This window comes from Chlorocebus sabaeus, chromosome 22 (genome assembly GCF_047675955.1).
Source record: "Chlorocebus sabaeus isolate Y175 chromosome 22, mChlSab1.0.hap1, whole genome shotgun sequence".
NCBI classification, from domain to species: domain Eukaryota; kingdom Metazoa; phylum Chordata; class Mammalia; order Primates; family Cercopithecidae; genus Chlorocebus; species Chlorocebus sabaeus.
Genome location: NC_132925.1, coordinates 28020504 through 28034605, shown reverse-complemented (window position 1 = coordinate 28034605; position 14102 = coordinate 28020504). Strand labels below are relative to the sequence as shown.

The 14102-nt window shown below is 34.9% G+C and overlaps 1 protein-coding gene across 1 annotated transcript in view; it reads left to right on the top strand.

Moving 5' to 3' along the window:
- Positions 1–13302, top strand: part of IFT57 (intraflagellar transport 57) — a 68013-nt gene extending 54711 nt beyond the window's left edge. The window contains exons 7-11 of the mRNA XM_007985911.3: positions 6970–7041; positions 7848–7979; positions 9343–9405; positions 11416–11482; positions 12492–13302. Of these exons, the coding sequence (XP_007984102.3) occupies positions 6970–7041; positions 7848–7979; positions 9343–9405; positions 11416–11482; positions 12492–12670 (513 nt within the window). The 3' untranslated portion in view covers positions 12671–13302. The remainder of the gene's footprint in view (positions 1–6969; positions 7042–7847; positions 7980–9342; positions 9406–11415; positions 11483–12491) is intronic.
- The last annotated feature ends 800 nt before the right edge of the window (positions 13303–14102 follow it).

The window sequence follows — 14102 nt, the reverse complement described above, 5'->3', positions numbered from 1 at the left end:
GGCATGCTTATTATTATCATGTCTGAAACAGCAAGAGAGCAGGGAAATGGATGCTTCTGACAGCTTCTGCACAATCCTGGCATAGACCATGTCCACCATCATTCCACTGACTAAAGAGAACCACATAGTCAAGATCAGCATCAATGAAGCAAGAAAGTGAACTCATCCCACAACCAGCCAGCAAATCTCATAACCCTCTTAAAGGGAAGGTAGAAGTATAAGAAGACATGACAATATCTACTTAATCTCTCCAAACCTTTGTGAGTCTCAAATAAAGGAAGTCATATAAAAGTGCATTGTAATCTAATGGATTCTCTGCTAATGTAAGAATTACTCTTATCGTTTAACAGTTCCTTTTAATGTTATTTATTTCAGGGATCCAGATAGATTTCAAGTCCTTACATATCATTAAAACCCATGTCTTCTTCTTCATTTTGACACAAACCTTTGTAAAGCTTTTGACTATCTTAGTTGTATTAATAGTTTTTCAAAAGATATACATTTTGCCTTTTTATATTCATGTTTTTAAAATGCCACAGTTATAATCATTTATATTTATTTCCACTATAACTATATTAAACCCCTTTCAAGAACTTCTTGGGCATCTAGAAGGTTTTTGTCTTTTTTTTCCTGATTATAAAAGTAATAAAATTTCCTTGTAGGAAATTTAGGAAATTCTGGAATAGTAAAGAAGAAATTTAAAAGTACCCATATTCAAATCCCTGTCTTACACACACACACACACACACACACACACACACACACTCAAATATACGCAAATACTAATTTTTACTAAATTGGACACCTAATGAAAATACCCTTTTTGAGACTGTATTTTCCACTTTAATGTATGTTGTTAGCATGCATGTTTGCTGTTCATTAAATATTTTTTGAGAACATGAATTTAACATTTTAATGTTTAGTATTACTGTGTATAATATATGTGTATATAATTTAGTATATAATATACTAAACATAATACATATATTATGTTTAGTATTAAATATTATATAATGTTTAGTATTACTGTATATAATATATGTGTATATACACACACACATACACACAGTCCCTAACTTACCATGGTTCAACTTAACAATTTTTCGACTTTACAGTGGTGCAAAAGTGATATTCGTTCAGTAGAAACTGTACTTTGAGCACCCAGAACTCCATTCTGGTTTTCAATTTCTGTACAATATTTAATAAATTACATGAGATAGTCACTGTTTTATTATAAAGTAGGGTTTGTATTAGATGGTTTTGCCCAACTGAGGCTAATGTAAGCCTTTCAAGCACATTGAAGGTAAGCTAGACTAAGCTATGATGTTCGGAAAGTTAGGTGTATTACATGCAGTTTTGACTGGATATTTTTAGTTTATGATGGGTGTGTCAGGTTTTACCCCATCTTAAGTTGAGAAGCAATTTTAATTATGAAGCCCAGTAATAAACCCACCCCCAACTTGAGAACTAGACCATTACCACCTGAAGTTAGCTGTGTGCTCCTCTGCTGCTGCCTCTTCCCACCCACAATAATCACTATCCTCAAGTTTGTGTACAGTGTCTTTTGTGTGTGTGTGTTCGCATATGTTTGTATCTCCAAACAGAGCATCACTGAGTTTTACTTGGTTTCCAGATTTATAAAAACAGTATCATACTGCATTATTTTTAGTAGTGGAATGAATATTACAAAATTAAACTGTCCTCTGCTGTTAGATATTTAGTTTTCTGCTGTTTTACTTTCATCAAGAACTTATACATTAATCTTTGTGTATTTCCAATTATTTCTGTGAGAACAATTTCTAAAAGTTAGGGTAAGAATACTTTTTGACTTTTTTTAACTTTATATCAGGAATGTGTCCATGTAGAAGATTTTAATAAAACAAATATTCAGATTTGCCTCACAGGTAATTACAAATCATTGCTGGCCCATCAACACTTTAATGGGCTTTATAAATACATGAATGTCCCAGTAGCTTATTAAACTTAAGTGCAAACACAAATTGCTAGTATTTTTGACTTCCCTAAAATCTATGCTATTCTTGTCACACGGTAGTATTAATATCCCCACAGTTCCTCAGGCTGGAAACCTTAAAGACACATTCTCTCTACTACTCCATCTTCAGTCACCCCATGTGCATACTTCCCTTTAGTCAGTCTTCAAGTTTTGCTATTTCTGCTTCTACAATGTCCCTTGAACGCATCCCTTCCTTTCTATTCTCACAAGCACTGCTCTAATTCAGACCTGGCTAATCTATGTCATGTGAACTATTAGCCTCCTAACTGGGTTCCTACCTGCCTTCAGTCTCTTGCTTTTCTAATCAGTCCTTTATGCTGTTACTTTCTCAAAACACACACTTATCTTTAAAACTGAAACCAAAAATATCTGATAGGTCCCCATTATCTACATAATAAAATCTGTACTCTTTAGTTGTTGTAAGAAAAGCCCTTGATCTAATTGAACCTCCCTCTCCAGCTTTATTTTCTTGTGATCCATCCTCCCGAGCCCACCCCAAGAACTTTGTGTTTTCCATGCTAGCCAGCCTTAGGCTGCTTGGTCTCCATGTATTTTCCTTGTTCATGTTACTCCCTCAGCCAAGAACATGCTTCCTCCCCACATCTTTACAGCCTGTTGAAATGCTACTCATGCTTCAAGGTTCCACAGAAATACCAACCCCTCCATGGAGTTTTACATCAGTGTACACTGTCATAGTTATACCTAGATGAGTCAGGCATGGTTGCTTCTCTCAAAATGTTTTAAATGTCAATACATGCAAAAATATATTTATAAATAATGCTGGGTAGAAATGGCAGAACACAAACTATTTTAACATATCCATTATAATAAAGCTATATATAAAAATATATATTTGTATATGTATGTATGTATGCATTTTTCTAAATACATATATAAGGAGAGAAGCAGGCAAAGAGAAACAGAGACTGTTAGGAAGAGGGAAACAATGTAAATACTTGAGCTTGGTGTTTATTAAGGCCTCTGAAATTCTTTTTGGAACCAGGCAGAATGAGTTCTTTTTCAAAACAATTAATGATAATATAATGATGCATGTTAGGTTCACTTTCTTTCATAAAGATGCTAACTTGGGCTTCAGTAGGTTTCCATTTTGAGGCTTAGCCATTTTTGGTCCAGGTGCAGGAGGCCAGCCAGTTGTCCCTTCTCTCTATTCCAGTGTTGATTAGCTGACTTGGAGGGGCTTTGTTCCGTTGCCAACTCCGGGTAGTCATAGTCATGGGTGGTGAATAGTCACCTCAACTATAAAATGAAAATGTTACACTAGATGATTGTTAAGTAGATCTCTAAGGTTCTTTTCAGCTCTCCAATTCTGAGATACTTTTTGCTCATGAAACAGAAAAATGTTTAAGGATAAAGGAAAGTGCTGATTGTTTTCTACTCTAGCACCTTCACTATCAGGTAGCCAGTTGCCCCTTTTCTGTACGTCAAACTGCCAGTATGTGTTGTGTGGAAATGACTACATTTGGCTTCTGTGCAGGTGCAACAATAGCCATGTGGCCTTGGGTGTTCCCCTTGCTGTCACCAGGCCTCTGTTTGCTTATCTGTGAAATGACAAGATTGAGACTGGATGCTTTTTGAGGTTCTTTGCAGCTTTAATATATTATAATTTTATAATTGTTACATTTGAAGTACCCAAGTAGTTTTTTACCCGGCAGTCACTAGGCCATTTCAAAGTCAAGTCATAGTAGAATGGGACTATTCACAAAATATCCTTTTACTCACAAAATAGTGTAGATAGCAAGGTGGAGCATCAGGGTATACAAACATATATATGCGATGAAGAAATAGCCTAGTTGCATCACTTACTTTAACTTACTATATTTTTCTTTTACAATGGGTATTTCTCAATTTCTCTTTTAAAATTATTACTTTGTATTAAATAGGGAATCCTTTTCCCATTGTTTGTTTTTGTCAGGTTTGTTGAAGATCAGATGGTCGTAGATGTGTGGTGTTATTTCTGAGGTCTCTATTCTGTTACATTGGTCTATATATCTGTTTTGGTACCAGTACCTTGCTGTTTTGATTACTGTAGCCTTGTGTAGTTTGAAGTCAAAATAGCGTGGTGCCTCCAGCTTTGTTGTTTTTCTTAGGATTTTTTTGGCTGTATGGATTTTTTGTTTGTTTGTTTTGGCTTCATATGAAATTTAAAGTAGTTTTTTCTAATCTGGGAAGAAAGTCAATGGTAGTTTGATGGGAATAGCTTTGAATCTGTAAATTACTTTGGGCAGTATGGCCATTTTCATGATATTGATTCGTCCTATCCATGAGCATGGAATGTTTTTCCATTTGTTTGTGTCCTTTCTTATTTCCTTGAGCAGTGGTTTTTAGTTCTTCTTGAAGAAGTCCTCCACATCCCTTGTAAGTTGTATTCCTAGATATTTTATTTTATTTGTAGCAGTTGTGAATAGAAGTTCACTCATGATTTGGCTCTCTACTTGTCTATTATTGGCATATAGGAATGCTTGTGAGTTTTGCACATTGATTTTGTATCCTGAGGCTTTGCTGAAATTACTTATTAGCTTAAGGAGTTTTGGGACTGAGACATAAGGGTTTCTAAATATACAATCATGTTATCTGCAAACAGAGACAATTTAACTTCCTCAGTTCCTACTTGAATACTCTTTATTTCTTTCTGTTGCCTGATTGCCTGGGCTAGAACTTCCAATACTATGTTGAATAGGAGTGGGGAGAGAGGGCATCCTTGTCTTTTGCTGGTTTTCAAAGGGAATGCTTCTAGCTTTTGCCCATTTAGTATGATATTGGCAATGGGTTTGTCATAAGTAGCTCTTATTATTTTGAGATATGTTCCATCAATACCGAGTTTATTGAGAGTTTTTAGCATGAAGGAGTGTTGAATTTTATCAAAGGCCTTTTCTGCATCTATTGAGATAATCATGTGGTTTTTGTCATTGGTTCTGTTTATATGATGGATTACATTTATTGATTTGTGTATGTTGAACCAGTCTTGCATCCTGGGACTGAAACCGACTTGATTGTGGTGGATAAGCTTTTTGATGTGCTGCTGGATTTGGTTTGCCAGTATTTTATCAAGGATTTTCACATTGATGTTGATCAGGGATAAAACTGGCTACCCATATACAGAAAACAGAAACTGTACCCCTTCCTTACACCTTATACAAAAATTAGCTCAAGATGGCCTAAAGACTTAAATATAAAACCTAAAACCACAAAAACCCAAGAAGAAAACCTAGGCAATACCATTCAGGACATAGGCATGGGCAAAGACTTCATGACTAAAACACCAAAAGCAATGTTAACAAAAGCCAAAATTGACAAATAGCCTCTAATTAAACTAAAGAGCTTCTGCACAGCAAAAGAAACTGTCATCCGAGTGAACAGGCAGCCTAGAGAATGGGAGAAAATTTTTACAATCTATCCATCTGACAAAAGTCTAGTATCCAGAATCTACAAGGAGCTTAAACAAATTTCAAGGAAAAAAAAACATCAAAAAGTGGGCAAAGGATATGAACCGACACTTCTCAAAAGAAGACATGTATGTGGCCAAAAAACATGAAAAAAAGCTCATCACCACTGTTCATTAGAGCAATGCAAATCAAAACCACAATGAGATACCATCTCATGCCAGTTAGAGTGGTAATCAAAAAAGTCTGGAAACAACAGATGCTGGAGAGGATGTGGAGAATAGGAACACTTTTACACTGTTGGTGGGAGTGTAAATTTGTTCAACCATTGTGGAAGACAGTGTGGCAATTCCTCAAGGATCTAGAACCAGAAATACCATTTGACCCAGCAATCCCATTACTGGGTATATACCCAAAGGACTATAAGTCATTTTACTATAAAGACACATGCACATATATGTTTATTGCAGCACTATTTACAATAGCAAAGACTTGGAACCAACCCAAATCTGCATCAATGATAGACTGGATAAAGAAAATATACACTGTGGAATACCATGCAGTCATAAAAAAGAATGAGTTCCTGTCCTTTGCAGGGACATGGATGAAGCTGGGCGCCATCATTCTCAGCAAACTAACACAGGAACAGAAAACCAAACACCGCATGTTCTCACTCATAAGTGGGAGTTGAACAATGAGAACACATGGACACAGGGAGGGGAACATCACACACCGAGACCTGTTGGGGGATGGGAGACAGGGAGGGAGAGCAGTAGGACAAATACCTAATGCATGCAGGGCTTAAAACCTAGATGACAGGTTGATGGGTGCAGCGAACCACCATGGCACATGTATAGCTGTGTAAGAAACCTGCACATTCAGCACATGTATCCCAGAACTTAAAGTAGAATAAAATAAAATAAAAAATTATTACTTTGTAGTAAACTGAAATATTTTTAATATATTTTGTAGGAAATTAAAATGTTGATGTAGATTTCAGATTTGCACACTAATTCAGATCAGTCTAATAGTAATAGATAGTATTTTAAAATACATGAACTCCAGTAATTATTATAAACTTCCTTTATTAAGAAAGAGACTCAAAAGGCTTCATGAAGATGAGGGCCCCATTTTCATTTCCAAGGGACAAACTAATCTTTGATATATGATATTTGAGTTCAGAATTGCTTTTGGCAAACGGAATTGTAACTGCTTAAACAAGTAGTTCTTTTCTAGTAATTAGAATTTTTTTTTTTTTTCATTTTAATGGGTAGTCATAAATATTAACCACCAGCAGTGCAGGAATAATTTATATTTAAATTGTCAGACATCACTCTGTGAACATGTAAAATAATTTACATTTATTTAGAACCTTTTATCCTAAAGTGCTCTACACATATTTCTTTATAATCTGATTGGAAGCTATAAATAGGACTGTCCCACCTGAAATAGGGCAGGAACCAAAGTAATTAAAGGTTACAACTTCACAAGAAGTAGGGGAAAGAAGGAAATGTAGTATTTTTTACGTTATTTCTATGTTCTCTATGCCTGTAGGATTGGAGAATCCATGTTGACCAAATGCACCAGCACAAAAGTGGAATTGAATCTGCTCTAAAGGAGACCAAGGTATATGAATTACTTTAGGTGAATCAATGTACATTTACTCATCTGTGGAACACCTGTTATAAGAGAACATGAAAGAAGAAAAAGACACAATTTTTGCCTTTAAGGAACTTACTAATTGAATATACCGTATTACATTTCAACTGACCTTACATTTAAGCCAACTAAAGAAAGCTAACTTACATGTTAATAAAAGCTATATATGTATATATATAAGATATATATGAATAATATATAGATGATACATATATTAGAAACATTTCATCATTCTTTCCTCTCTGAATCTTAAGGGAGGAGAGAACACCAGGCCAGAAATGTCTAGAACTTACAGCCTCCGCAGGCTTGTTGCCCTGCCAAAAATAGGGACTTTGGAGAATGTCACAAAGAAGCAAAGCTAGACTGAGAAGTTATGTGTCCCAGGCTAGAGCTATAGGCTTAGGGATCTATTTCCATCTGGAATATTTCAGTCCCCCTTGAATTGTGCTATAGGAAACTCATGTTATTCCCTTACCTACTTTGATTGTGAACATTATATAATGCTAATTATAGTCACATAAATTTTATAGTATGTATAATGACAAATGAATTGAGTAACACTGGCAGGTGCATTTTTATTCTAAAATTCTTCTAAGTGTGATTAAAATATTTCTCATCACAGACATTTTATGCTATTGAAAATTTCAAGGTGTCTTCTTTTGCACATGTGGTTGATTATTTGTTGAATAGATTGAGATTTAACCCATTTTTAACTATTTTTGAAAAAATATGTTTGTGAGTTCTTCTGTCTGCAAATTCCATGAAATTTCTAGGGATTTTTGGACAAACTCCATAATGAAATTACTAGGACTTTGGAAAAGATCGGCAGCCGAGAAAAGTACATCAACAATCAGCTTGAGAATTTGGTTCAAGAATATCGTGCAGCTCAAGCCCAGCTGAGTGAGGTAATTTAAGAATTATTTCCAGGGATTTATTCAAGTTAACAACCCTAAACCCTAAACTTGACACAATACTGTTCATTTGAGAATCATGAAATACTTTTCATAAACAGCAAAACATCAATTTTCTGCCCACTTTAGGAAGCCAAGAGAGCCAAGTGAACTTACTTCCATTTTACATGTAATAGAAGTTGTTTTCTACTAGAAGCCTTTAAATGCACGTCTTCATTTGATTTAAGTAAATGAAGGCATATGCTGTTGGGGGAACATAGCTTAAAACTTAAAACTAGGAACAGAGAATCAGGACACCTGGTTTTGTTTCTAAGTCTGTTGTTAATTTACCATTGGCATAGGAGGAAGAATAGTATGCATTTACATGTGTCAAAGGAAGAAGACAGTCCTTGCCATTCTGGCTTATAACCACATAATAAGGAAGGTGAAAGCAAGACACATTCAGAGACAAGCAGTTTAATTAATAAAATGAGACAAATTTTTCATTCTTTCAAAGTTTTAGAATTTTAACCAAAAAATAAAATCACTAGACTTTGAAAGCACCAGTTCTTTGTCCCAGCAGTAGGGATCTAAAAGCTTTCCTTTGGGATTTATGCCCTCTGTTTTCTGATGTTAAAGAAGACTAGTAAGGACACTTGTAAACATCAGTCGAAGGCATATTTTTTGTCTTTAGCAGACAAAGTTGAGAAAGAGAAAAAAGTAGAAATAAATTTGAGATACCTCTATACTTTCAGAAGTTCTCAAAGACCAAATAGAAATCTATACTTTTCGATTATATTATTTGTTTAATGTATTCCCTCATATACACAATTACTTATGAATATTTTAACTATTGAAATAATGTAAAACTCTCTGATTGAAGCCACCATGTATTTGTCTAATATTAATATTGTATAATTGATTGTTTGTTTCTAACATACTCCAATTGATTGTACTGTCTTACTGAATGTTAATCCTTATTAATTGCTGAGCTTCGTGCTCTACTTTGATTGATTTTTTGTTTTAGAACTGATTTTCTCTGCATAGCATGCAAATTAGATTGACCAAGAGCCGCTCTCCTAAACTGTTTAGGAATGACCAAGGACAGTTTTTATTGTGAACCATGCCCATGCGAGGTACACAGTCAGTTTATGAAGGTTAAGGTAGTTCATCATTTTGTAGTGCTTTAGTTAAATACATGGTGCCTATTAGGGACATAAAACAGCTACAGTTAAATGTCACTTTCACAAATGTATTCACAAACAAGGAGGGGGTTGTCATAAAATGACATGCAGAAATTGCAAACACAAAGAGGTCAGTCGTATTTAATCTTCTGCTGCTTTGTATTTGCCATTAAACAAAATGTTTTTCCTTTCAGGCAAAGGAGCGATACCAACAGGGAAACGGAGGAGTAACGGAAAGAACCAGACTCCTCTCTGAGGTACACACCAATGCTTTTGCCCTGCTTCTCACCTGTCAGCTGGGCCCCAGCCATTGAGAACCTACAGATGGTTTAACACTGCTAATTTCAGTTGCTTTCTGTGCCTTTAAATCATTTTCTTTAGTAGATAATCCCTAATTTTCCTATCACTGAATCAATAATTGATACATTTCTTGTTTCCACAAGATGCCTGAAGTTTCTGTATTAAATTCAACAAAAAACCTGCTCATAATATTAGCACACTTATAATTTTCCTCAACATTTTTACATAATAATTATTATTAACATGGAGATGAATAGGTAAAGCACTGACTTAAGGAATCTATAACAAATTTTAACATTAGTCTGCAAGATATAAGGTTTATTTTTAGTAACTGTTATTGATAACTTGTGTGTGATCCTGAGTGTATTTCTCTGTCCACAATTGGGAGTGGCTTATAACCTCCTCCTTTAGGATATTTGCATAAAAATAAATAGTTGCATTTATTTTTATGATCTTGCAAGAGAGGCAGGACCTGATATATATTCCCATTTTTCAATGAAGAGCCAAAGGAGGAAAAAACCTTGGAAAAAGGTCAGTAGTTTATTTGGGACTAAAATCCAAGATGATCTTTGGTTACAATCCAGTATAATTGGAACAAACTTTACTGTTTTGACAGGAAAGAATTAAGCCTTTTTTATAGAAATTATTTGAGGAATAAAGTTATTTTAAAACACTAAAAATATTACATTAGAAATATTTAGACTCTAATCCTGTGGTGCTTCTAAGCAAATAAAACCGTATGTAGAAGTAAAGTATTCACTTATGTTAGGTAAATTAACACTTGAAGGGAGTCCAGGGAACCATTTACTTCTTTTGGAGTAGATAGTTATCCCCAGTTGTAACGTTTCAGGTGCCTGAAAAAATTAATTTGCTTTACTTGGATGAGCACTTCATTCCCAGGGAAGGTTTTACTCACTAGTATGATAAAAATAAAGCCTACTAAGTCACAATAATTATAGCTTAGTTGTAGATCATGTAAAATGTTTCAATTTCTTAAAGATGGTATTTTCTACTTATATTAATGCTGGTTTGGAATTTTGCTAACAATAGAGGCTATGGTAGTATAATCGCCAAATAGAGTGCAGATAGGAACAAGTGTGACAGCAAAGTATGCCTCCTGGAGTTTGGAGTTCATGATTTGGATAAAGCAATAAGAATATTCTTATACATAGCCATATGATATAAACATTTATTTTTTTATTTTTTTTGAGGTGGAGTCTTGCTCTGTCGCCTGGGCTGGAGTGCAGTGGCGCGATCTCTGCTCACTGCAAACTCCGCCTCCCGGGTTTCCGCCATTTTCTTCCCTCAGCCTCCCCAGTAGCTGGAACTACAGGCGCCCGCCACCGCGCCGGGCTAATTTTTTGTATTTTTAGTAGAGATGGGGTTTCACCGTGTTAGTCAGGATGTTCTTGATTTCCTGACCTTGTGGTCCGCCCGCCTCGGCCTCCCAAAGTGCTGGGATTACAGGCGTGAGCCACCGCGCCCGGCCGATATAAACATTTTTTAGTGTCCTATAGAGGAAAAAGTGACATAATGTCTTATAGAACTATAATATTAAGAAAAATATCCAGAAAACCTTTAGAAATCTAAAATCTCTTTAGAATGTTTATACTATTTTAATTAATAACCAATTGTTAGAGAATTTCAAAGTATATGCGATGAGATAATTGCGAGGTTTGAGTGTCTAGTGACTAAAACAACTTTGATTGTGTTTAGTATATTGCAACATGAGAAAATGGACGTGGCGGCCATTTGGTGAAGTTTATCATTAGGAGCATTCTGAAAAACTGAAAAGCTTTGTATATCTGCATATTTTATCTTATTTGAATTATGTCCAAAATATTCCTAATGTCTGTATTTTTCTATATGTGTGGCTAATATCTAAATTACATTTTCTTAATACATAATTCAAAAATTTTGAAAGTTTATTAAAATGTAATGCTTATGAAAACTTGTTTTCATGAAAGGTTATGGAAGAATTAGAAAAGGTAAAACAAGAAATGGAAGAAAAGGGCAGCAGCATGACTGATGGTGGTAAGTACATGCTCATTTTAGGGAAAAAACTAAGCAAGAGAAAAATAGCTCTTCAAGAAACCTACTTAACAAAATAGTATTAATATATAAAACAAATTATTTGTTGCTTGTTTGAAGAGAGATTCTTTGTGCAAAAATGTCTGATAATCAGCATACTGTTTGTCTTACAAATCAGCTGAGAAGGGTAGGCTTTTTTACTATAATTTAGAGGTTTTAAAACTTCAAACTATTGATTCAAAGAGTGGGAAGTATTTAAATATGTACTTTGTTATGCCAATTTAAAAAATAATATTGTGTTCTGTTTTCATCAAATGAGCTTCACTTTTTCTATTTTATGTACAAAAGGGCACTAAGTATATGCCCAAATGACACTAAGGCAGTGATGTGATAACCCTTAATTTATTTTCCCTCCTCCCCAGTAGAACTGACTGGGCAGGGGTCAAATAGAGAAGAATTAATCATCCTCTGGTAATCATCCTCCATTGTGAGCGGGTTACTTTGATATGGGCCAGTAGTGATTGCTGAAGGCTTTTCTATGCCCTAGAAAAATTTTCTAGAGTTCTATTGATATATACCGAATGATCTTGCAAAAGGGAATGTTTAGGATTTTTTTTTTTTTTGCAATATGTTTTAAGTGGGCCCATTATCTACATCTCAAAGATAATTCTCTCTTCCCCTTTTCCCCCTTTGTATTTCCTTTTCCTACAGACAAATATACTAGCTCATAAAATCATCTTGAACACATCCTTAAACACCTGTTTAGCAGCTCTTCCCCTAGAAAAGGAAGAAAGTTTAGTCTCAGTACATGAAATACTACATCATTTTTCATCCTAAAAAATCTCAGGTGCTTAAAATGCCACAGCAAAACTGTGTGAATGTCAGTAAGTTTTTGGCTATGTTTTTAACCCTATTTTTGGCTTAAGACAAAGTGAGGAAAATGTCATACAATTCTGTAATACACTGATACTCCAAATGAACATTTTCATTTCATGTTATTTTCATTCTGCAGCTCCTTTGGTGAAGATTAAACAGAGCTTAACAAAACTGAAACAAGAAACTGTAGAGATGGACATTAGAATTGGCATTGTGGAACACACACTACTCGAATCAAAGCTGAAGGAGAAGTCCAACATGACTAGGAACATGCATGCCACAGTTATTCCAGAACCAGCAACAGGCTTTTATTAAAACGTACTGGTTTTCATGTTTCTGATTAGTTGGGTTTTTTATATCAGACTATATTTCATGTTGCATAGATTTCAAAACATAATTTTATGTTCCATAGGGTTTTTTTTTACATGTACATACTCACATATTATATCATGGTGATTATGATGGTTAAAGCCTTTACACTGAATGTAATGTTTAATAAAGTAATTACAAATTCTCACTTTCTAAGGAGCTTTTACTAATCTTTCCTATGTTAAAGCTCCCACCTGGTGGCTCATTTTTCTTAGCATTCCTTGTGTAAGCCAAGGTATATGACCTATGTTTTCTGTAGATGCTGCTGCTGTCACAACATGGACTGCTGACACAGTCCTTTGCATCGCTCCACCTCTGCAGTGATCATAAGTGCTTTGTGCCCAGAGGCCACTAAAGATGGGTAGGCAGGATTCTTTCCAAGAACCCAAACTACCTTTGCCTCAGCTTTATGGCTGCCTAAAATTGCCACTTTTTTTAAGTTAAAAAAAACTTCAGTATCCTCATTAACATTTGAAGTTTATTTCTTATGAATATTTCATGGCTAAAATGATTTTATAGGGAATCTATCTTCTAGGATCTAAGGCCACTAAATAAAAGGATAAATGAATGATGATAAGTCAGTCGTGTTTGATTCTGGTCTTAGAATGAAGAGAAGGTGCATATGCATGTCTCAATTTCTAACTTTTTCTGTGGTATCAGCTATACTAGGGGACCATTTTGTAGAAGAAGGAACGACGACAGGTCGCATGAAGATCAGCCTCTAGTACTGATGATCTTTACTTATGCATCTTCCTGAGCAACTTCCTAGGCTAGGCTTTCTAAACTGGTGAAAAAAGCAGCATTAGAGTGCCAGACAACACTGGGGAAAACTGGCCAGGGGAATACAAAGCAGGAGACAGCCTGCATTATTTTTTTTAAATAATTTTCAAAAGCAGTGGTAGTAAAATTTGATAAGAATGCTTTATGTTTAGGACAACAAAAATAATTTTAAAAAGTTATTTTTTACCCTAATACTTTTCTCCACTGAATATTATTATTTTTTTCTTAGCTTTTACTTTCTAGATGTATCCTGCAACATGCTCACATACGTGAATCTTTCCCTTTCCTTACTAGACCTCTCTTTAGTTTAAGATAAGTTTAGATAGGAGAAAGTTAGTGTACATAAACTACGCAAGAGGATGACCATCAATACAATGACAAATAAGCCAGTGTATTTAATCTGTTAAGAAAAAAAAAAAAGAAGGCAGAAAACCCACCATGGGGAAATAAGCATTTTTAAAAATCTGAAGTTGCTTTTTTCCTGTATGGTCTTTGGGAGGAGTCTAGTACAAAAACTGAAACATAACTTTTGGTCCTGGGAATTTATTTGCATGACTGTTGTCATGGCTGAGCAGTTTTTTTGATGAGTTCAATCAAT